The 22,810-nt window shown below is 34.9% G+C and overlaps 3 protein-coding genes across 4 annotated transcripts; 2 read left to right on the top strand and 1 right to left on the bottom strand.

The window, feature by feature from the left end:
• Positions 1–4,297: 4,297 nt before the first annotated feature.
• Positions 4,298–8,651, top strand: LOC144411748 (relaxin receptor 1-like). Of its 2 annotated transcripts, XM_078117301.1 has the most exons (7): positions 4,298–4,476; positions 4,785–4,910; positions 5,379–5,480; positions 5,549–5,770; positions 5,853–5,998; positions 6,257–6,400; positions 6,747–8,651. In XM_078117301.1, the coding sequence occupies exons 4-7, from the start codon at positions 5,580–5,582 to the stop codon at positions 6,812–6,814; spliced, it is 549 nt and encodes a 182-aa protein (XP_077973427.1). In that variant the 5' UTR covers positions 4,298–4,476; positions 4,785–4,910; positions 5,379–5,480; positions 5,549–5,579; the 3' UTR covers positions 6,815–8,651. The 2 variants fall into 2 exon arrangements, with proteins under 2 accessions (XP_077973427.1, XP_077973428.1); XM_078117302.1 differs by lacking the exon at positions 5,549–5,770.
• A 2,208-nt stretch (positions 8,652–10,859) lies between these two features.
• On the top strand, positions 10,860–12,312 carry LOC144428074 (venom protein 302-like). Its single transcript, XM_078116738.1, has 3 exons — positions 10,860–11,050; positions 11,619–11,807; positions 12,218–12,312. The coding sequence occupies exons 1-3, from the start codon at positions 10,917–10,919 to the stop codon at positions 12,222–12,224; spliced, it is 330 nt and encodes a 109-aa protein (XP_077972864.1). The 5' UTR covers positions 10,860–10,916; the 3' UTR covers positions 12,225–12,312.
• Positions 12,313–16,830: 4,518 nt separating this feature from the next.
• LOC144428161 (uncharacterized) lies at positions 16,831–21,529 on the bottom strand. The gene is made up of 9 exons (XM_078117004.1): positions 21,147–21,529; positions 20,464–20,635; positions 19,733–19,897; positions 19,194–19,374; positions 18,615–18,799; positions 18,375–18,532; positions 18,137–18,292; positions 17,774–17,883; positions 16,831–17,425 (listed from the first exon to the last, which is right to left on the bottom strand). The coding sequence occupies exons 1-9, from the start codon at positions 21,293–21,295 to the stop codon at positions 17,088–17,090; spliced, it is 1,614 nt and encodes a 537-aa protein (XP_077973130.1). The 5' UTR covers positions 21,296–21,529; the 3' UTR covers positions 16,831–17,087.
• Positions 21,530–22,810: the final 1,281 nt, after the last annotated feature.

The raw sequence follows: 22,810 nt of genomic DNA, 5'->3' as shown, positions 1-22,810 counted from the left end.
AATTTATCGGAAAGAAAATTGTTGATGTGATAATAAAAACAGTAGATAATGATAGATATTCTAGATAGAGAAAATTACGCCTTTTGTCATTTGACCAGGAAACAATGAAAATATTTGTGTAATTTACCATTGAAAAATTCTCGAATGTTTGTGAACTTTCTTTGCAAACAAACCTGTCAAACTTTCATTATCTCTGATGGTCATTTATATTTCTCAACATTTTTGTTGTTTGTACATACTGACACAAATTCTATAATTAAAACCTTTCAGGTCCAATTGCAACAAAGTGCGATGGAATCATAGAATGCAGTCAGGCTTACCACGAGGAATGTTGGGGTTGCCAGATGATACCCGAATTTTGCAAACACTTTTTAATTCGAGGGGATTATCACTGTTCAAGCAAAACGAGCATTCCAGCCTGGAAGATATGTGACGGAATAGCTGATTGCGAAGGAGGAGAAGAAGAAATCAAATGTCCACGAAGGTAAAGTATTTCTAAATTGCTTTCTGGCGTATGTCACAAACTTATATGTATTGAAGAATTAATAACTATTTCCGCATCATATGGCGTTTCATGCGAGGACCAATCTCATCAATGTACTCGCGGCAACGTTTTGTTTTTCATTTCACAAGTTCTGCTTATTAGTAACATCAAATTAAGTTTAAAATAAAATTAAATATCGAGCGTGTGAAGTGAACCTAGCACCTAGTAATTAAGCCTAGTTTTCCACCTGAGATGGTCTGATGTACTTAGCAAACTATAATATACCACAAATTGAATATAGATACGGGAGTTTCGAATTGGAAGACCTAAAATCATATCAAAAATAATAATAAAACGACTATTAATGAATAAAAATAGTATTAATAATAATAAAAGTTTTGTGAGATGTATACTTCTCACACTGATTAATGAGATCAGAACAAGTAGATTGATTTCAACTTGTCATTCTTCCGTCCACGAAACTCTCTTTGATAAAAAAAAGTTTTCACATTTTATTTTTTTTATTTTCAAAGATTTAATTGCGAAGGGAATAACCCAATAAACGTACCTGACCACAAAGTCTGCAACCTTCATAAAGTATGTGAGACTAATTTATGTTTGTGTTAATAATACGATAATTGCAAATATTTTGTTTTGTTTTATCGGCTACTTTAAAAACATCATCAAGTCTCAAAGACGATAATTACACTTTCAACCTTGGGATGGAAAATTTTTTTGCTAACAAATTACGTCGATATCTGAGTCCTTATCCACCAAATCGTTTTGTCCGTCGCGTAGCTTAAATCTATAGTTAGCATCGCTCTGAGACGTCTCGTTGTCGACCATTTCAAATTCACAATTAGGTTTGGGTTGAAAACAGAGATACGAATTGCTTAACATCAAAATCTATTGTTTGATCTCTCATTCTGAGCAATAAATTTACCAAGTATCAAGTACACGGAGTAGTGAAACTTGGACCCATTGTGATGTAACCTACACTCCCGCGAATAGAACGATCAGTACCAATCGGGTACATCAGTGTTTTTTATGCGCGAACCAATCAGTAGTGAGTGCCTTCGTTAGTGATTGCTCAAACGGGATTTTAATTCTTGATTCGCACGAAAAAACACGAGGTTATAGAGTTGGATCGCTTCCATATTCCGAGCTTCTGACATTAACTGTAATAGATTGCACAACTTACACCTATAACATGTGGTACTTACAATTCCGAATAATGTTATCAAAAATATTTATTGGAAAAACGAAATGCTTTTATTTTGATATGTTGGCTATTACAGGACTGTGAAGATTCTAGCGATGAAATGAACTGCACTGAAACAACTCACTTTTACTGCAATGACACAGGAGATGTTAAATTCATCTCTAAAAATGAAGTTTGATTGCATTTTGACTCCTAAATATTATATTACAAACTGAGGTATGCTTTTTACATACCTCAGATTAGCTCTGAAATCTAAATGAAATATTTTCAAAACAGGAATTTGCAGGAATTTTAGAGAAAACATGTGTTCCCAAACTGTGGGAGTAGCAACAATATTATTCCTTTTGAATATTCTCTCAACTATAAAAGCAATATATATATTAGTGCGCTGATGGATGGTTAATAACTTGTAATTGACAAAGTTACTAACCATCCATCAGCGCACTATTATATATATTTATTTTCCAGTTCGCGATTCCAGCAGATAAAATGTATCAGGCCATTAAAACAATAAATAGCTAGGGAGGAAGAGTTCCTCGAATTGGTAGTAAATGAAAAAATATTTTGACACGACACAATTTCTTGCAGTATGGGATTTGACCAAGCAGACAATAAACCCAAACTTAGTAAAAGGGCAAACGTTGGATGCAGAAACGATTATTCTGTAATATCCTAAATGTCCTGACATTCGTTGATTCGTAATTCATTTGAAATCGAAATCGTTAACGGTATTTTAGTAAGGAATATAGGTGTCGGATCGCTTGATCCCGATAGAGTTATATACATTTGGCGTTATGCCCAAGTTGTTTTGATCTTCACATACTGATAGAGACGTGACAACTAAAATAGTATTGCTTTACCAATATATAAATTTTTACAGATATGTGACGGGAGTCAAGATTGTAAAAGTGGTAGTGACGAATGTCTTCCTGAATGCATTGTCAGTGCATTTTCAGACACAAATTCAATGATCAAGAATACGTTAGTGCTTGCCATTGTATTGGTGACAAGTTAGTGTATATTATATATATAAAACCTAATTGTACGAACCAAACCATACAGGTTATTTCTTAATTACTTAATGTATGTATATTGTAAAGCCTAGAATTATTTAAAACGCAGAATTATTTTTAAAACGTAATAATCTTTGTAATGTCTATCGAACGAAGCGTGGTTCCGCACATACATGAATCAGTTCAAAAGTATTTCAGTTCGAACTATCTGGGGCAATCAGCCAAAGTAAGTTATCAATCATGTCCGATTTGTGAATTTGCATTTGCAAAATAGCTATTTTCAAATATAAGCTGAGAACATTGCAAATTCCTGCGACGTTTTGCATCAATTTATTATCTGTCGACCGTACTCTTCAATTAGAATCGATTCTGAACTGTACGTCGACATTCTTTGTCATACATAGTGTTAAGTTAAGGCCTGTAAAATATGGAAGATAAATAAATATTTTCATGAATGTCTAGAATAAGATAATAAATAGGTGTGAATACAACTTGCCCAATGTTTTGTCTGAAATAATTTATAAACTTCCTCAAGAATGCATCTATATATAGGCGTCAGTACATTTGCATCCGCATACATTTGCACCCTCAAACATGTTAAACGCACCAATAGTCATGATCGCGAATAACCATGTTTCAGACAAACTTTAATTACCAACTATAAATATATATTCGAAATGAAGACGGATTACCAGTTCTAAGTAGTTCTTATCCTTGATGAGGGTCGCTACGTTTTCACTGTCCTTGCGAGTTACAATCCTTTCCTAGTTTCATCGGTCATTTTTTTTTTCGATGAAATAACGCAAACGTAGTCGAATGTGCGGTGGTTAGCAGACGATGGGGAAGGAAACTGGTTGTACATAAATTAATCAAGTCAGTGTTAAATCAATTGTACAAAACAAGAGATAGGTGATTCAAGAAAGAAAATAGATAAGAGAAAAATCAAAATTAATCGGGTTTGCAGTGAGTTCGTCTTCATTACTATTTATAACATTAGGATGTCACTATTTCGGCGCAAATGGCAATATAACCTCTTTTCCAGTCACGAATATCCGTGGGTGCAAATGTTCATGGGTGCAATTGTAAGCGGATGTAAATGTACGCGGGTAAAAAAGTACGTGGGTGCAAATGTAAGCGTGTGTAAAAGTACCTGGGTGCAAATGTACGCTTGTGCAAATGTACGCGTGTGTAAAAGTACCTGGGTGAAAATGTACGCGGGTGCAAATGTACCGGGTGCATATGTCCGTGGGTGCAAATGTACATTTGTTCAAATGTCCGTGGGTGCGAAAGTTCATGGGTGCAAATGTCTTTGGGCGAAAATGTACGTGGGTGCAAATGCACGTGGGTGGAAATGTTCATGAGTGCAAATATTCATGGGTGCGAATGTCCATGAGAGCAAATGTTCATAGGTGCAATCTGTATGTGGGTGCAAAAATCTGCGGGTGCAAATGTATTGATATAATTGTTCATGGGTGCAAATGTCCGTGGATGCAAAAATATTTAGATGCAATTGACCTGAGTGCAAATGTACATAGGTTCAAAGATAATGGAACCCTATATATATATCAATCTATCGTTTAACATAACTTTGCCAGTTATTAAATACTTTTTTGTCAGGTACCGTCACATTGGCAGGAAATGCGTTCGTGATTATTTTCTCTATAATCAAGTTATTCAAGATGAAGAAAGATAAAAAGAATGCTATGATCAACAAAATCTTGATTTGGAATCTGTCAGCGTCTGATTTTCTCGTTGGGGTAGATCAACTTGAATATTTTAGTTAAATATTTGAACATTTTTAAAACATATGATTTTACTCAGGTATACACAATGACCATATGCGTAAAGAGTGTAACAATGCAGGGTGAGTACTGCAAAGAAGATGCAGAATGGAGAAGTGGAATTACCTGTTCTGCTATTGGAGCTTTGCTTATGATTGGAACAGAGTCTTCAGTTTTTACTCTGACGATCATTACAGGATTTAGAGTGTATACTCTTCTGAGGTGAATGACAGAGTAAAATTGATTATATTATTGCTGTGCGTTTATATGAATATATATTTCAGACCATTTGTTGAAGTTAGACTCAGAACAATTCGTCATATTATCGTATTGTCATGGACTCTTGCTATTGCAATTGCCGTGATTCCGTTGTTGCCAGTTACTCAAGACTACTTTGTGGACAATGTATGGTATGACAAAATTTTCTGTTAAATATTGTAAGAACAAATATGAAATGTTCTCTGTCATATATGTAATATCTATTTGTTACTCTATTAGTCTATTAATAGAATTATTTGTTTGTCATTTCCTTATGGGTCGGCATTTCTTAAATGTAGATTTTTTTTTTCCGTCGGAACATCAGTTTCTAATGAAAGTGTACAGTTTTTGACCACCATGATAAGCTCTTTGTTTGAATTTTTATCGTTGTTACTGTTATTCTATAATAGACTTGACAAGAATTAGCATTCATTAAGAATCTTAACTTTTTTGTAAATTACCATGTAAAAAAGGGTTTTTCAAACTTAGGCTACTTAGTCGGTATTCTACAAAATTGTTCTTACTGAGATCCAAATCAATGTCGACCAAGGGTTACAGAAGGCGATCTACTGATGTTGTGCCAATATTTTCTGACAATGACAAATAATTTACAATTTCAGGTTGAGTCAAAATCCATTTTTTTCAATAATCAACAAAAACGAAATAAGGGGAATAAATCAATGGATTTCAACAATACAAACTGAAAATAATGATACATTGAAGTAAGACAATTTTTTAACTGATATAGGCATTTAGAAATATTATGTTTAACTTTTCGTTTTTTTAACAGATTAAGTGACTCATGGTCAGCATTGGAAACTATGCTCAAAAGACTAAATCCTAAATTCAATATTGACCGAAAGTTTGGATATTACTCAACTCATACCGTTTGTCTCCCGACACTATTTCCGAATCCAATAAAGGATATGGCATGGGGTTATTCACTAATCCTTCTCATCATCAATTTCTTGGCCTTTTTTGTGATTTCAGTCGGATATTTTGTGATATATAAGTAAGAACAACAAATTGGTTACGGGGTTTCCAAAGTGTGTTCATCGGATAAAAAAAGTGTAAAATTTTTATTTTACCGACAGGAATTCAACTCGAGAAAATAAAGCATTGACCAACCAACAGTTAAAGAAAAGGGCAAAATCCATGCAGAAAAAAGTTACCGTGATCATCATAACAGATTTGTTGTGTTGGATGCCAATTTGTATCATGGGATTTCTACAAGTTGCTGGTAATTATATGTCGAGAAAACTCAATTGTGGCCATGTACTGTGAGGAAATATAGCTTAATAGCATTACCCATTTATATAAAAATTATGGTTATACGTATGAATAGAAAAATAAATTAAGTTATGTATAAAGTTTTCAAAGCGAGGCATAGCCTTAAATTTACTTTGATGATTGCAATGACAATTGTAATATATATTACAAATTATTTATCCGCAAGAACATTATGAATAATGTTTTAATCATTTATTTTTCCATGAAGGCATAGATATACCAAACGACGCTTATCTTCCTGTTGGGCTGATGATCATACCAATCAACAGTATGATAAATCCTATGTTGTATTACGCTCTTCCCACACCTATCAAATATATTTTGGCTTGGTTCAGAAAAAGGGTTCATGCAAGTAAGTATGCAAAATTTGTAATAACCCGAAGTAAGGAATCGTAAATGATTTTTGAAATTACCGGTTTCACAGTTATAAACTATGTTTCGAAATATTTTTATTTTCTGGGGAGACTTTAGGGAAAGACGAATAGGCCACCGGTGCTGCGTTAGATCTTCTGGAGCATATATTTGAGTATCGCTTCATTGTTAAACATGGCAATTTATTCTTGCTATTTCCCAAATTACTTCATACCAATGTTTAACCCTAGCTTCATTTATTACAGTTTGATGTATTGTAAAATGATGATAATAAATATATTTACTTTACCTAAATGTTCATTATTCGACGTATCATTGTGCTTTAGAACACGAACATGCAGACGAAACCCCACAAAAGAAAATTGACAAAAATGGAAAACAACTTGAAAACTGAACAAGTATAATGATGCATCTTGGCGAAAGAGCACTTCTAAATAGATTTAAAAACTCGGACAACCTTGTAACATAGGCTACAAATAAAAAGTGAAATTGACAATTTTAATCTTCGAACATGCAATATTTAGCGACACAGTTTTGGTATTGAAATTTTGTTACTTCAGTAGTATGTGTACCAGGTTAGGGTTAGGCCATATTTTTTTTGGATTTCCTCATTTTAGTTCTATAGTATTACGAGTTTAGGTACTGACTGTGTTAGCCAAGTGAATATGTCCATAGGTTGCCGTCCTTCTACCCAACTTGATGTAAAGTAGGCGAACAAAATCAGTTATCTCCATTTTGGTACACATACTTCTGGAGCACCGAAATTTTTCTTGTTAGGATACTGTTCAAAATTTGAGGAGTAAAGTTCAAATGTTATTGAATTTCGACTTTTGTGGACAACTACTCTCTATCGTTTGAAAATACAAAGCAACATACTAATATTTGATATTTGTCAGTAATTTCATTATAGATATCAGGGAAAGTTGAAAATGTTCAGCAATTAATCGATGAAATCTCATTTTGCCGAACAAAATGTAGAATTCTTTCCAATTCTAAATAGATGAAAGTTTGCTTTGAATGTTTCTATATTAACTCAATATTATTTAGTTTATATTATTCAGTTTGACCAAATGTAAATTTTTTTCGTTATGTAATTATTTTCGTTATTATGTCGTCATCTAAATTTCGAAAACATTTGCACGATGAAACCAGGGATTGCGGCCGTGGTTCAATAAAAACACTTGCAATCAGAATCTGTCTTTCAGAGAAGTGTACAACATTCAACGAAAGTTTGACTATGGGATTAAATTGCAGTTTAATTTGCGTTGTTATTTTGTTGTTGAGTTCTATTTTGCCATGTGTCTCCTGTTTTTATTTGATATGTCATAGTTACTTCTATCGCAACCTTCTATTTCCAAATTGGAGAACTGATTCAGGTTGTCAGCTTTCTTTCCGAGTTAATTCGATATAATTTATCTTTTTTTGACTTAGTGTTTGATGTTATGAATCATGTTGGATTACGAGTCCTAAAGTTTAAAACTATTATGGTAAAATATTGTGAAATCATCAATAGCAGCATCTAAATTAGCGTCGGCGATCACCCAATGGAATAATCACAAAACCAATTACAGAAGCAAGACATCTCGTAACTCAATTTCAATTTCTCGGCCTCTTTTCACGATTGATGGGGTTGAAATTTTTACCCCATCGAGAAGAACCCCATTTGTTAGTGTTCACTTAGATCTTCGCTGTCGAATATTTAAACGTAACAACAAATTCTTGATCTATCAATTTTAATATTTTACTGTCGGCTAGTTATGTGTTACCGTTACCACGCATAAAAGGTTGACAACCACTACTGCTATTGACCATTGATTTTCAAACTACTACAACATGACATGTAGAAATATAAAACTTTTCGACATTTTCCAGTTTATTCTACAATCCGCTTGTGCCATTTCCGATGACAATTCGCGGTTAGTTGTCGAGCAAACTGGCGACAAAGTTTTAAAAGGACCAATGCATGGCAAACTTCGAATTTGTCCATATGTCGGATTGGTAATGCTTATTATATTGCGCTTTTACAATTTCTTGAAAATTTTGTAAATCATCGTTGACGTGTTTCTACGGCCTAACACTACCAATATTTTACTGCCCAGAAATCGTGACACATTCCTCATTTCAATCAATACCAAGTTTTCTGTCAAGTGTCTTTGTATTTTTCTTCACATTTTGCAACAATGTATTGTGTTTCTTTAAAAATATCTTCTAATTGTAAATACTGAGGAACTGTAAAATAAAATAAAGTGTACATTAGAGCATATTTTAAATGTTTAAAAGTTAATCGAGTCGTAGATGATACAGATCATCAAATTCGCATACGTATTCAGCAAACCCAAGTTAAACATTATGAAATATCAAAAGCAATTAACTAACCTCCACCACTACGATTCAATTTTCAGTTATAACTATCCTAAAATTGATCATGATAAAATCATATTGTTTGACAGTTAGAAGTCAATGTGATTCAATATGGGGCCAGCAATGACTGTGTTTATAAGTTGTTTTAAAGCGGGAACAACTTCAGCTAATTTCCATCAGTCTGAAAATGGGGATATACTTAAGTTTGATAAAATTGAAGATTTTTGGGGGAACATGTTTTTAGAACCAAGGCAGGGCCGAAAGCAGTATAGGATCTGAATTTGATCGTTTTGCATTCAAGTAGTTGCTTTCTAGGATCAGTAACGCGGAAAAACTAAGATCAAACCAATGAATTATAATAAGAAGTTTGAAAGAAGTCTGATATGTATGCTTGAGTTCAAACAAAGTATAATAGGAGGTTGGTGTTTAAATTTTGAATTAATACAATGCCTGCTAATGAAATCCATTTCTATGCTGAAGGTTTTCGGAATTTGCTCGCCGTGGCTTTTGAATCAAACGTTCGCAAAATGTTTCACATACATCGTCCTAAATTCTTTTAAATTTGAGCTAAAATGTCATATGCAGTTGTAGTATTTCTTCGTAAAATTATGGAAATCGACTGGGTGGTTTGCTAGAATGACAGGAAAAATACTGACATAGCTTCATTTCAGCAAATTTCAATAATGTTTTTATTAAAATTCAATTTGCTTTTATTAAAATTGCGTTTTATATATATCTTTTATTAAAGTATTTAGTTTTATAAAATTAAAGTATTTTGGGGGTCAAACCAATGAGTATTTTCGTTCAAGTATGGACACATGATTTACCCTGTGCAAAAGACAGGCCCAAATTTGGATGCACATAGTTCACTGCACACACATATTTTGAAAATTTTACGAGTTTGCAAATGCGAGTAATTCTTGGCAAGTAAGTACAAAATTTATATGAGTGGCACAAACATATCCTCTTAATTTAGCCATTTTAGCTACATGGGCCGTAGAAGCTACGGGATATGGACAAATAAAATGTACAAAAGTTGTCACCTCTTTCTGTATATTGAGTAAGACTGACTCTATATCGCGCGCTTAAATGTTATATATTGAAGATACAATTGCCATTGGCTTCTGAGACATCAGAGTTGAGTGGCTAAAAGGGGAATTTTGGTGAATTTGATGGTATTCGATTTTGTTTAGGATTTTACTATTTACATAATCAGATTTACCTGAATTTTTTTAAAATAATTCCACAGAAATATTATTCGAAAATTACGACCGTTCCTTACGTAGTTTGAAAAACTCACAAGAGTGTGTTGTGTGAAGTTGTTATAAGACATTCTTTTAAAATTATTATTCCGTGGCAAGCCACTTCGGAAGAAAGGCCAGTGTGATATATATATAAGACCCAATAGTGGGATTCAGTCGGTTCGCACCGGTTATATAGAATCGTCTCACGGAATTTTATGAGATCAGCGATCCGGTTAGCATTACTGAAAATAACATGACTTTTCGTAACAGAACCGGCTGAAAAATATGACATTTGTGTGATGAAACCTGCTGACAAAAAATTTGAATCCCACCACTGATTAGATTCGATTGCCTATGGGAATTTGTAAATAAAGTGATAACCATAATACCAATCGTAGCCATATTATGTTTCGCTATAATTGTCACAATTGCAACGTCAAAATATACCGCATTAACTACCGTAATCACTTAACTGTCATAGCTGCTGTAACTTTCACAGCGTCCTTATGTCTTTTTTGTCCGGTATAGTGATAGCTTTTGGTCTTTTAGGGATTGTGACAATTATACTGAAATTTTGACGAGAATTTATAGATATAACCGCGTTAGAATGAGTGGTGGAACACACTAAATTTTCAATATTGTGATATCTATCGATTACTTGTGCCAACTAGAACGTTTTTACGCGGTACTTGCCTGGTGGTATTCATAAGTTAGGCATAGGGATGGATGGGGTCTCGATCTCCGTTGAACAGGCCTCCTCTTTACTTACGATAAAACCTGGTAATCCCAAAGCTATCTTCGGCGATCTACCATAAAATGAATTTATATTTCAGGGCATTGGAAATTATTCACAGCTCTAAATATTGGAGTTTGCTGTCATTATCATCTGAAATGCTCATCAAGATATTACTCATCTGTGCTGGCATAATGCACGCATGTAACGCTTCATCCTGTGGACGTTGCAAACAGAAAAAGTGCAAGAAGCTAACCGAATGTATGGGATCGATCATAAAAGATAACTGCAGGTTGCTAATTGCATATGTGTCTTTTATAATCATTCATTTTATTTGAAGATGTGTTCAACTAAATTTGTTATTCAAACGCAAATTTGTCTTGAAATAATCTTTTCACAAAATACAATAGAATTCCTTATCATACTTATCAAGGCTTCCCTAACTGGGGGTCGCGACACCACAGGGCTGCGTGCGAATTTTAGGGGCCGCAAAGAGTAAACCAATTTCACATCTATTGTACTTTTTCAGACTTGATTGGGAACACAATTATTGAAACTAGTCAGAACATAAATCTCACGATTTCGAGAAAATACATAGGATCAAAGAATCGGTGCATCTGCTAATGCCGACTTTGATCGGAAAAGCCAAAAAGTGGCGCTCTTGCATAAAAATGCTGACTCAACAGGGGTCGCGGAAAATTTTAATATATTGGAAGGGGTCGCGAGCTTAAAAGTTTGGAAAGAGCTATAAGGATAGAATTTAGTAAAACTAGTTTGTGGAAAATATTTATTAGAAATAACATGTAAAGTTTCATTTTAATAGTTATTTAGAAACTGATCTTTCACTTAAACTTTATCAGATGTTGCGACGTTTGTGCCAAACAAGAAGGTGAACTTTGTGGTGGATTATGGAACTTACAAGGTGCTTGCGATAGCCACATGAAGTGCCACAAGGAAAAACCTGAGACCATCACAACGGAAGATGGGAAGATAATGCCATTGTATGATCCGTGGTATTTTCAGAAGCCTGGTATTTGCAGAAAAACTATGTGAGTAAATTGAAATTTAATTAGATACTAAGGAAACACCCGTATAGTTTTAATACTGGGTTAAGGCTTGATTAACTGAGGCAAAATATGAATTTTCTTAATATCATTTTTTTCTTGTAGATATAGATGTATTCAATTTAATTGAGTCTTTCAATTTTCGAACTACTTTAAAACTTGTAGTTTTAGATTCTAAACAGAGTTGTAGCAAGAAAATCATAGTTCTGTCGCCACAGCATTGGTAAGGCTGTATGCCGAAAGAGTTTCTACATTTGAGTTGCTACATTGGTAATATTGCTATCAACACAGGCTATGCGGCTAAATATTCTGTAATAACCGTTTATTCTATAATAATATTAATTAGTATATTTTATTGGTGAACATTTTCTGCACCTATGAATGTTTATTCCTAGATCGTAGTATGGCAACAATTCACGCAGAATATCGCGGGAAACGGAAATCTGACCGGAAACTGCATTTCATGAGAAAAAAATTCAATCTACTAACCAATTGGAATAAATAATAAATATTGTAATATACGTCTTGTTCTTGTATAATTATTTGAATAGTCTAAAATTAGCCGCTAGACAGTTACAGTGAAACATTTGGGCAGTTACAATGAAATACTTGTGAATTAATAGAAACGTATGCAGTATGTACTGGACATACATGACTAAACATTGACTGGCTCAAGTAGTGATGGATGTTTCCCCGAGCATCGATTTCATTGTTTATTTCCGTAACAATGATCAATCAGCAATTAGTAAACAATGACGTAACAATCACAATTTGTGCAGCCGCTCAGGCACTCCTCTCACTCAAACAAGCTGTTTAAGCATGTGTGTAAGCATTGCATCGTTTTCGTGGTTCGCGTGTTATTTGTTCGTTTCAGTTGTATTTGAGTAAAATCAAATAACTCGATTGTCATTATGTCTTACGAGCAGCTTTAGTTTAGTTCCAATATTCAAAAATTAGTCCCGGAAAGGTGCGATAGACCAAGGTGAAAGTAGCTATCAGGGGTGGTGCAGCCAGTTTGCGTACGATTTCATTCAAACCGCTATAAAATAAAAACCAATATTTCTAACCCGGTAATTTTTTCACTGTATGTCCATTGGCATTTATTGTACACGCTACAACTCGAATTAACTTTTTACGACCAGGGGTTAAAGCTATACAAACCACCAAAGTACGACAATCAGAAGACGAAATTGCGACCGAACGACCAGCGTGCGACCACGGATTTCGAGCCTTAAACATCGTTTCGGCTGCGTCGAGACTACAACATACGCAGTCATGCGTGGAAAAATTGAACTTTTAATTGCATTTTTGACCGTCATATATTTTAACAACACGGTTATTTCGACAACCCATATGTTTTTGAATATACGTGCCGCGATTTAGCCTTCAATAGTGGCATCAAAACAATAAAATAGCATAACCTCAACCGTCCTTGAAACAATAAAATTTTACTAAATGACTTTGTTGCTTTCGACGCAAACAGCGATTTTTACCTGATATTTTCAACAAAATTGCCATTGTGTTCACTTCTCATCAAATGTTATATGTGATATTTTCAAGTTTCTGCCTTATATGTTAGAAACATTACCCTTTTGCGTATTTCGTACATCACTGGCAATTTTTAAAGACTATGTTTTGATTTAAACTATGACCATATTTTTGTGTACTGGTAGATAAAATGCTTAGAGAATATAAGACACACAATCAATTCCAACAAGAAGTTTTTATCACTCGCATAGTCGCAGTAAAATATTCTATATGGCAGAAATACATTTGCAGCAAAACCAACGAAGTCCCTCTACTGCTGATGCGCTTAAATGCGGATTCAGCTCTGTGCAGTGCAGATGGAACCACTTATCGCACTGATCGCACGCAATCCAGCGTGGTTCATCAGGCCCACCATTGAACTGCACCTTACATACATTGCAATGTTCCTTGTTTTTCTTTTTGTTTTATAGACAAATTTCGTCTCCTTTTCAGAGGTTTGACTTTTTCTAATCTCATGTGTTTCTGATCTTTGAATTTTGCCTATCTCTTTTCTGTCTGCCCTTTTCCTTTTTTGTTCCTCAGCTAGCCTTTTTTTCTCGATTGAATCTTTCAACTCCGTTACAGCTCGATCAGATGACAAATTATATAGTGGCATATTTTTGTAATTTTTCACGGGCCTTTTCTTTTCTGGTATTTTAAACAACTCTTTTCTAGCCAAATTTGTCGAATCCGTATCAACACAAAAACTTCTTATTTCTCTTTTTCTATTTCTTTCAAAGTCTCCAACTTTAGGTGTCTCCATGCGATATATACCCCACTGCCTTCTATGTCTCCACACTCTAACTTCTTTTCAAACAGTGTCTTTTCATCTCTATTCATATCCCTTTCCAACGCCTCTAAAGCTCTCCTGCACTTAGAATCAATTGGAGACTCTCGTACATTTTGGAAGCCGGGGATGCTAAAGCACTTGTACTCTGATCATTTAGGTTTAGCTCAACAACATCTGATGTATTACAACCAGGATCGGGTGATCGAGATGTAGATGGCTGGTCATCCAATATATCAGACATATTCAAAGTGATAAGTGCGTCTTCAGGCTGTTCGTCGTCAAATAAAAGTAAATCCAAGTACGACACATCATGATCTAGTTCATTCGACGCCAACATGCTTTTAGTCGGGAATTCTATATTTCCACCTTCAATAAACTTTGGGTCAGCAAGCGACATTGGGGCCACGTCGAGATTATCGAAGACAGGTTCTACGTCAGTAATCTCAGAGCCATTCGCTTCCCATATCTGTTGTTGAGAATTAGCGTGGGCCGAGGGCTTTGGGGATTTTGACATTGATGGTTCATCGTCAACAAATATGGTGGACGGTAATGCTTTTTCCAAATCCACATCTCCAATATTTGGAGGCCAGACGCCACATGATTTGAATGAATTTACTATCACATCCAAGCGTGAGGTTCGTAAGTACGCCTGGGTAAAAACTCGACCAAACGTGTACTTATCAACCACACACTGCTCTTTTCCAAAAAAAGAATCACAACAGCGACTCCAATTTCCATAAAATCCTTTGTCCAGTGGCTGCAGAATATGTGTAGTGTGGGCAGGCAAACAGTAGAGAATGATATTATTTTCTCGGGCTAACGTGCTTGTGCGAAAATCTTTGTGGGACGTGTGACCATCAAGAAGAAATACGACGGCCCCTTTTGTTGAGTTGTTCCATCCAGTCATAGAATGAATCTTTAGTCATCCAGCCTTTATCAGTTACATGACATCTGCTGCCATCGGGAAAATCCAGTGCATGAGACGGATTCATACGCTTGCCGGGGAAAAGTATATAGGGTGGAAGGATGTTACCGCTGGCGCGAAATTTTGAAGATGGTTAAAAAAAACACAACTCCACTCACCTCCCAATTTTCATGTTTTTATCTATCATATTTCTACAGATTTTCAAGCTATCCCAAAGGGACGATGGGTAGTTGGCAACATGGAAAATAGTCCGTTTTTTTCTTCGGTCGGTTATTCGGTCGTGACTAATTTTTTCGGCATTAATTAAATCGATGAAGTTGATGACCGCAAATAGGTCGTGTCCGCAAAGTGGGTAAGCCACCCCTACCTGTAAGCGGCATGTGGTTGAACGTGTTTATAAAAATGATGGGTTTGAACAGGTAAACCGGTTTAAAAGCACCAACTCTCCGAAACACTTTTAAAACAATCGTCAAAAATTTTAAACATGGAATGGTCTATTTCTTTTTCTAGTGCAACTTGCTCGTATTTTTAATGATTTACACTAAAATACAGAAAGGACGCAAACCAGGTAACGAAAAGACGACACCTAGGCCGATGAAGTTCTAGCCACTCTTGGTCGAGGAACAGGCGATCACTCCCACGCGACCGATGTTCCCGCAAGCATCGACTCATTGTTTAATTTGGTAACAATGGCCAATCAGAAAGAATTAATAATGAAGTAACAATTGAAAAGTGGGGGTCGCTCAGACACTTCTTTTGCTCAGACAGATATTGAATGTAAACAATGCCCTGTTTTCGTTACTTTACGTTTTATTAGCCAGTTTTCAGTTATGTTTCCAAAAATTAGTTGTAAATCAGATAAATTAAGTGTCATTATGTCTTCAAGGGAGCTTTAGTTTAGTTGCAATATTAAAAATTATATCTTGAAAAAGCTGTGATATTGACTATTAGTTATGGGATGATATTACTGCATTTGCCTTGTCTAAGGGTGATTGTTACTTTGTAATCGGATTGAATTGTTATGATATAATGTATTTGTGAATAAGGCGTTACACTCTCCACCACGTTGACTTGCGCGCTTAGTTAATCTAACTGGAGCTGACGCGACCTTTTTCGGAATTATGATGATATATATATAACATGATAAATGCGAAGCATATTCCATTACATTTTTTGAAATAAATTTTGACATTTTATCGCAAACGTTGAAATTCTTTTTACGGTGATAATCTTAGTGGCTACATTGCGATTGAGCGGAGTGAGTGTTGAAAAACAGTTCAGATATGTCGAATTCGCAAAAATACGAATCAAAACAAGATATAATCGGACACTTTATCGCGCATTTTTGTGTCTGCGGATTGGCGTGTTTTTTTCTGAGTAGAATGCTTTTATTTTGTTGGTGCAAGCGCAGCTCAAATTTATCACAATTGAGATATAATAATGATGTCCTTCATATACATTTTATTGTTCTAAATTAAATTGTACTTTCTGGGATACGGTAATAAATATTTTGCAAGATCGCAATATAATCGGGCAGTTTATCAAATAGGCTATTATCATGCCCGCGATTGGCGTGGTATTTTACATTAATAATGCTTTTATTTTGTTTTAGTAAGTCGACGCAACCGCAAGATACCTTTAACACAATAAATTAAAATAGAAAGGCATGTTAAATTCTCGTAGTTGTCATGAATTGAATATCATATGACAGAAAACGTCATTACATATACCCTAAAAAAGTAAGCAAAAAAAAGTTTGAGAACCACTGCGGGCGTAACACGATAATGCAACAGTATTGCAAGTGAATTTTCTTTTATTCCACGATTCCAAAAATTATCTCTTTAGCACAATTTTACAACAGAGAAAAAACAATAATGTGTTGCTTGCGAACTACAAACACTAATGAATAATGAAGAAGTCTAGTCTATGTGGGTTTCTTCCAATTTCCAGATAATATCATGACTCTGCTATGGCGGTTCGAATATGGAAAGACGGCATTGGCAGGAGTATATAAATATTGAACTCAAAGAATAGTTTCTCCTGCGTAATGAGAGCCGCAAGCCATGCTAGGAGTTTCTGGTAAAATTGATCCAGTTAATACCCTAACATTGGCTTGTGCTCGGCTTTCGTAGTCAGGCAATTCAGAGTATGGCGGAGGGGAGTAACTCTCTTCGTCACGATTGAAAGAAACTGTTTTGCCTCTTTTGTCTTGAAATCTTCTGATGTCCTCCACTTTTCCAATAGTATTCTTCTGTCTCTCTGGTTCGTATGTTAATGGCTTTGTCTGAAAATGCTGTGTTTCTGAACTTTGCATATTATGCTGCGGAAGTCTGTCATCTCTATCATTACCTGCCAGTCGCTCTGTGAAAAATATTTGGTGGTTCAATTTTGAAATGATCCAACAGTGTATGATAAATATTTCATGTTGTAGTAGGTAAATAAATCATTATGCCAGGGTTTAGTTGGAGTTGAAAAAAGCACATGGCGTACTTTTGAAGACAGAATCAGCTGATTAATTAACAATATAGTGTGTGGTAAGCTTACATAAACTGACTTTAATTAGGAAAAATGATCAAAGATATATCGATCACGTATATATATATTTAATATTGCCAGGAAATGAAAACTACATCTAATTTAGATTCGGCATTATTTGCAAAAAGCCAAACGTGGAAAGCAATGGCGAGCAACCGTCTTATATTTAGTAACCTTCATCTTCTTTGGGCTTTGAAAGTGGAATACCTCCGAACTCAAGTGGTAGCATAGGTCTTCTATATTGTTTGTGTCTTCCAACTGTTGCACTTGTTGCTTTAGAATAACTGTAATTTATATTTTGAGCACGGTAGACTAAAATCAGTAATGAAGCGTTTAGGCCCTAGGGCCTAGACCTATATCAACTTTCTGTATATAAATAAAATCCTTATGGAAACCTACTATCTACTATCTATCTATATATAGGTTATCTCTTGTCAGTATGTGATTTATATGGATAATTTCTTTGATATAATAACAATTGGAATCATGATAATAAAATAGTTTTACTTTAATACTCTTCATAAATTCCGTACTTACTTTGTTGAGACCACTGAACTCACAACTGTTCCGCTACTGCATCCACATACGGTATTAGTTGAGAACGTTTGGGGCGTGGTCAATTCCAATCTGATATCATCACGTGTGGTGCAACTTGCTGTTCTTCTTAAAAACTCATTTTCGGACAATGGAATTCTGCATTTAGTGAATTATGAGTAACGAGTAACATAGTAATGCACATGTGAAAGTGAATCTTGTAAATAAATGCTCTACATACATGTACGGTAGAGTATAATGAGGTATCGTCACTCCGGGGAGGTATCCTTCGTTCTGATCACGGCGAATATCACGTGATTTCACATGTGACTCATCTCTCCAAGATTCAACGTCACAAATATTATCTAGCTCAAGATCGTAGTTGACATAACTTGATTCCTAGTTACAATATAATTTAACATGATACAAATGTATATAGAATGAAAAGTTAGTATTTTTACATAAACTTCCTATGATTTACCTTACTTTCCATTCGATTCAATTTTTTGTTGTTGTCTGGAACACACAGCAATATTGTCAGCAAGAAACAAGCCACAAATGATGTGAAACATGCAATGGCGTAAAATATAACTAGCGTTACTGTGATGGGAGGAAGTGTGGATTCAATTAGAGAGCATCCCGAAATCTTGTTATATGTTATTCCCCCTGAATGTAAAATAATTTATCATTTACTTTATCGGCCATTTTCCTTTGTGTTGATCGAAATCGGTGGTTGTTAATTTCTTTCTCAATTTAACGATTTCTACTATCATAAGCTAAAGCATAATAAAAGAAAGTTTACGAAGAATTTTCCTCAATATATATAAATTTAGTATGAAATAATAATAAAATATGTAATGGAATATTTGAATGGAGCATCTAGGTAAATGTATGTAAACAATTGAAATCTATATGATGGTGCGTTTATACGGCAAGAAATAGAATTTCAGCATTGTACCTGCTGTAAAGAAATATCAATTTTGCCTAATACACTCCCAGTCTCATTCCCCATTACTGGAAAAAAATTATTCTGCTAACCCATAGTTTAGTTTCAACATGCCTGTGAAAGTCCCGTTGAGTTGTTTATCCCACCGTGTGTAAGCTGTACACGTTTGCAATTTTGAGTCAAATTGAAACTTCACAAACGATGAAAACTTGGGCAGAGAGACTGTTGCGGATGAAAGTAACCCAGCCAACGTGATGACGCAAGAACTGATGCTAAAGAATATTCCAGTTAGAATCTAGAACGAAGAGATATGGTAGAATATTTACGTTGTTACAAGTAAAATTGCAATATATTTTACCATAAGTCAGACAGAAAATTTTACTTGTATACTACGTTCACTTTTATTTTAAACAAATAATATCTTAAAAGGAATTTCAATGGAAAATTGGTTCCCCAACTGAACTTAGAGGTAACTAATACAAATTTGATTATTCTTGAAACACTTTGCACAAATTTCAGGAATTCCGACGTGTCATACACCTCCAGATACATTGTCTGAATTTGATAAAATACCCGATAAAATTCAGTGATTACTACATTTGTTATCGTGTACATGCTCCCACATCAACAAAAATGCAAAGTATATCACTCACCATGTAGGGTGTTTTTATTCTTGAGAGTACCATGTCACATAATCCTGATAATGCCACCATCGCCGCTGATAAGTAAATAGGCAAAGGATTTTGTAATTCATTGGTTACTTGATCAGATGAGAATGAGAGAACTACATGAATTGCTGCAAAAATCATTCCGCATACCTGAAGTCATAAAAATTTTAATGTTTACTTAATGTGGCTAGTATGTTGAAGAGCTGGAAACGTCACTGACTTATTAACAAAACAATGTTTGTAGTTTGCAAAATGGAATTTTTGATCACATGGTAAAGTATAATAGATGGTATATATATTCAATATGAATTATTGAAACATAGCCTATAGGTTAGGCATACGCTAACGCTTTATTTAGCATTGTCTGTTACAGCAAAGAAACGGAGATAATGCAGGCAAAGAACATATGAACATTTAGTTGTAGTCTTGTCATGACAAATCCAAAGTACTCGTTTGTTGACTCTGTTCGTGAGTCCTTAATATACACCTGAGTTACGTAAGGTTTTTTTTATTTTTTATCTAGGACCGAGACTACAATAGTTTGGAATGCCCGCATCCCGATAAACTTCGTAATTTTCAGTTCAAATTGATGAAGGGAAATTGTGACGGAAAAATTACATTAAAACTGTATAGACTTGAGCTCTTGTTAACCAAGTCATTATAACAACTCACAACTGATTACCGTTTTGAAATGAGAAAGTTATGGTCACACTCACCATTTGAAATATCGCAATTATGATTAAAAATACTTTAACGCATTTTCTGATAGATTTCTGATGATATTTCCATTTCTCAACACAACAGAGCGGTGAATACTTGTAGCGTCTTCTTTCAGTATGCGAAGCACTACATCTGTTTTCCAATTTTTGTAATGATAGATGTCGTGTGCTGCGTAAAGGTAAGGAATTGAGAAAAGTAAGAGATTTGCATTTCATACCCAAATCTATTCATTCAGTCATAACTCGTGACTTTAAAATCTGCAGTTTTTGGTCATCCAGGGGAACGCATGTGGAATAAAAGTGATCAAACATATTTCGTGAATTCGTGAAAAAATGAAAAGCAGCATGTATTTTTAGCAAGTGTTTATAGCTCAAAGAGATCAATGATAAATTTGCACGCATTTAGTAATATGTGCGGAATGAAGCTTTTGTAGTACTAGTTGCTGTGTAGAACATCCCCATGACCTTTTGGAATAAATTGAAATTGATCTCCTCTGCTCTACCACAAAGATTTCATTCGTACTTGTGTCTTGTTCTCTTACCCTACAGTTACCCTACACATAGCATATTGGGGATGTAAGATATAGGTACAGGCAAAGAATAAGATAATAAAGATAATCAACATGTTCATGCAAACTTGTGAATGTTCCATTTTAAAACTTCATAATGATTTTACTAACCTTGTTGTCGGTGTATCATCAGTTGGGCTTTGGCTACGAAAATCCCGATTCTTGTTAGCAGCCATTGCTCGCAACTCGCTACATCTTCTGTTATTCGTTCTCGAACTGACCCGACGGAAATTGATAGGCAATCTATCTTCAGCTTTCATTTTACTTCAAATATGCATCAATAATTCAGCCGACTGTCGAGAGATGAAGTCAATTGAACTGTTGATCTATTGCAATATGAATAATAATAATTCGTCTATGTTATAATATCCATGCTTGTTTGTCTTTCGTTGGATTCAATCTATAAAGCTTTTATCCGGGCATAAACTATGCTCTTCAACACGTCATAAATTAGGCAGAACGCGTTATGATCTGGGCACGTTATAAGTACCACTTGAAAGAGACACCGTTACAGCAGAATACCGACAATGCGTAACGCACTTGGTCCTTTGAACAGGATACATGCGTGTTACTGATGTTCACAGGATAATGCAGTGAATTTGGTGTTGTACAAACTCGCGTTGATTTAGTATAAGTAACCTATGCTGCAAGCACTCGCATTAGAGACTGATTCTCGAGCCAACTTAAGCTCACTACCTTAGGTGTTGAAAAGCTTCAATAGCTAAATTATGGAATCGAAATGCAAGTCCAGATTGTAGGGAATATTCGGAGGATGAAAACTACGTCATCAAGGAAGCTAGCTAGCTTCTTCAATGTAACAGACGATGGCTCTCGATTTCCGTCTAGCGAAAATCAAATTGAACTACCATCTTCGGCATCTGTCGATTCCTATTCATAAAACCAAACGAATATTGTAGTGAACATCTAATAACATCACATTGAAGTTCGTAAAGTAAATTCACTAGGAAAAAAGTCGAAAGAAATGAAAACTTAGCTCAAATGAAGACTGATTTGCAAGACACCAAGTTCACAAACGAGAATATTGGTCGGAGACCGAAGACTTATCGATCGAAACTGCGATTTCGATTCATGACTCTATAGTGACACCGCGTGTCTCATCACTACTAATTAATTAATAACTCGCTAATTATATGACATAATTCATCCAAAATCAATAGGCTTCTGGTTCGAGATATGATGAATGCACATGCAAAATTTGGAGCAGATTCAAATCTAGCCTTCGTGAGATATCGCGTTCATCTAACAAACAAACAGACTAACAGACAAATACCTATTAACATACTTACCGATCTTAAGATCGATAAGTAATTATAGTATAAGGTAGTTAGCCTTGGGCACAATATGTGAAACTTTTCTAATAGGGGAGTGGCAATCAATCCAATACCTATTATCTCAAACAACTAAATGGGACCGAGTTTTGGAAGGCAGAATATCCCCTAAAAGATAATGTAGAAATATGATCCACAAACCATCAAACAACATCTTTTCATTTCATAACATCTTCACATATCTTTAGTCAAAACGCTCAATGGAACTTGTAATATTTACGCCTAATAGGGGAGCAGATTATTATAGAAAAATGTCAGCCTAATAGATGATATGTTTGTATATATATATATATATAGATGATATTTTGTTGCTTTCATTTGAATTGTGTCGTGTTGAATTTCTAATAGCAAATGTTTTTTACTGTGTTACGTCTTGTATTGCGCAGATGAAGTTTTTAGTCTTTGAATAAAAAATTAAATTTGCTT

Source organism: Styela clava, chromosome 10, assembly GCF_964204865.1.
Source record: "Styela clava chromosome 10, kaStyClav1.hap1.2, whole genome shotgun sequence".
In the NCBI taxonomy this organism is placed as follows: domain Eukaryota; kingdom Metazoa; phylum Chordata; class Ascidiacea; order Stolidobranchia; family Styelidae; genus Styela; species Styela clava.
This window is presented reverse-complemented; position numbering and strand designations above follow the sequence as displayed.

Bases quoted from the DNA above. Each gene is read 5' to 3' on its own strand.
- LOC144428161 (XM_078117004.1), bottom strand. From the start codon at position 21,295: ATGAAAGCTGAAGATAGATTGCCTATCAATTTCCGTCGGGTCAGTTCG. The intron at 19,375-19,732 runs GTGAGTGATATA...TCTTCGTTCTAG, and splicing joins GAATAAAAACACCCTACATG to ATTCTAACTGGAATATTCTT. The intron at 18,293-18,374 runs GTATGTAGAGCA...CACTAAATGCAG, and splicing joins CATTATACTCTACCGTACAT to AATTCCATTGTCCGAAAATG.
- LOC144411748 (XM_078117301.1), top strand. From the start codon at position 5,580: ATGCTCAAAAGACTAAATCCTAAATTCAATATTGACCGAAAGTTTGGA. The intron at 5,999-6,256 runs GTAATTATATGT...TTTTCCATGAAG, and splicing joins GGGATTTCTACAAGTTGCTG to GCATAGATATACCAAACGAC. The intron at 6,401-6,746 runs GTAAGTATGCAA...ATTGTGCTTTAG, and splicing joins CAGAAAAAGGGTTCATGCAA to AACACGAACATGCAGACGAA.
- LOC144428074 (XM_078116738.1), top strand. From the start codon at position 10,917: ATGCTCATCAAGATATTACTCATCTGTGCTGGCATAATGCACGCATGT. The intron at 11,051-11,618 runs GTTGCTAATTGC...AAACTTTATCAG, and splicing joins ATCATAAAAGATAACTGCAG to ATGTTGCGACGTTTGTGCCA.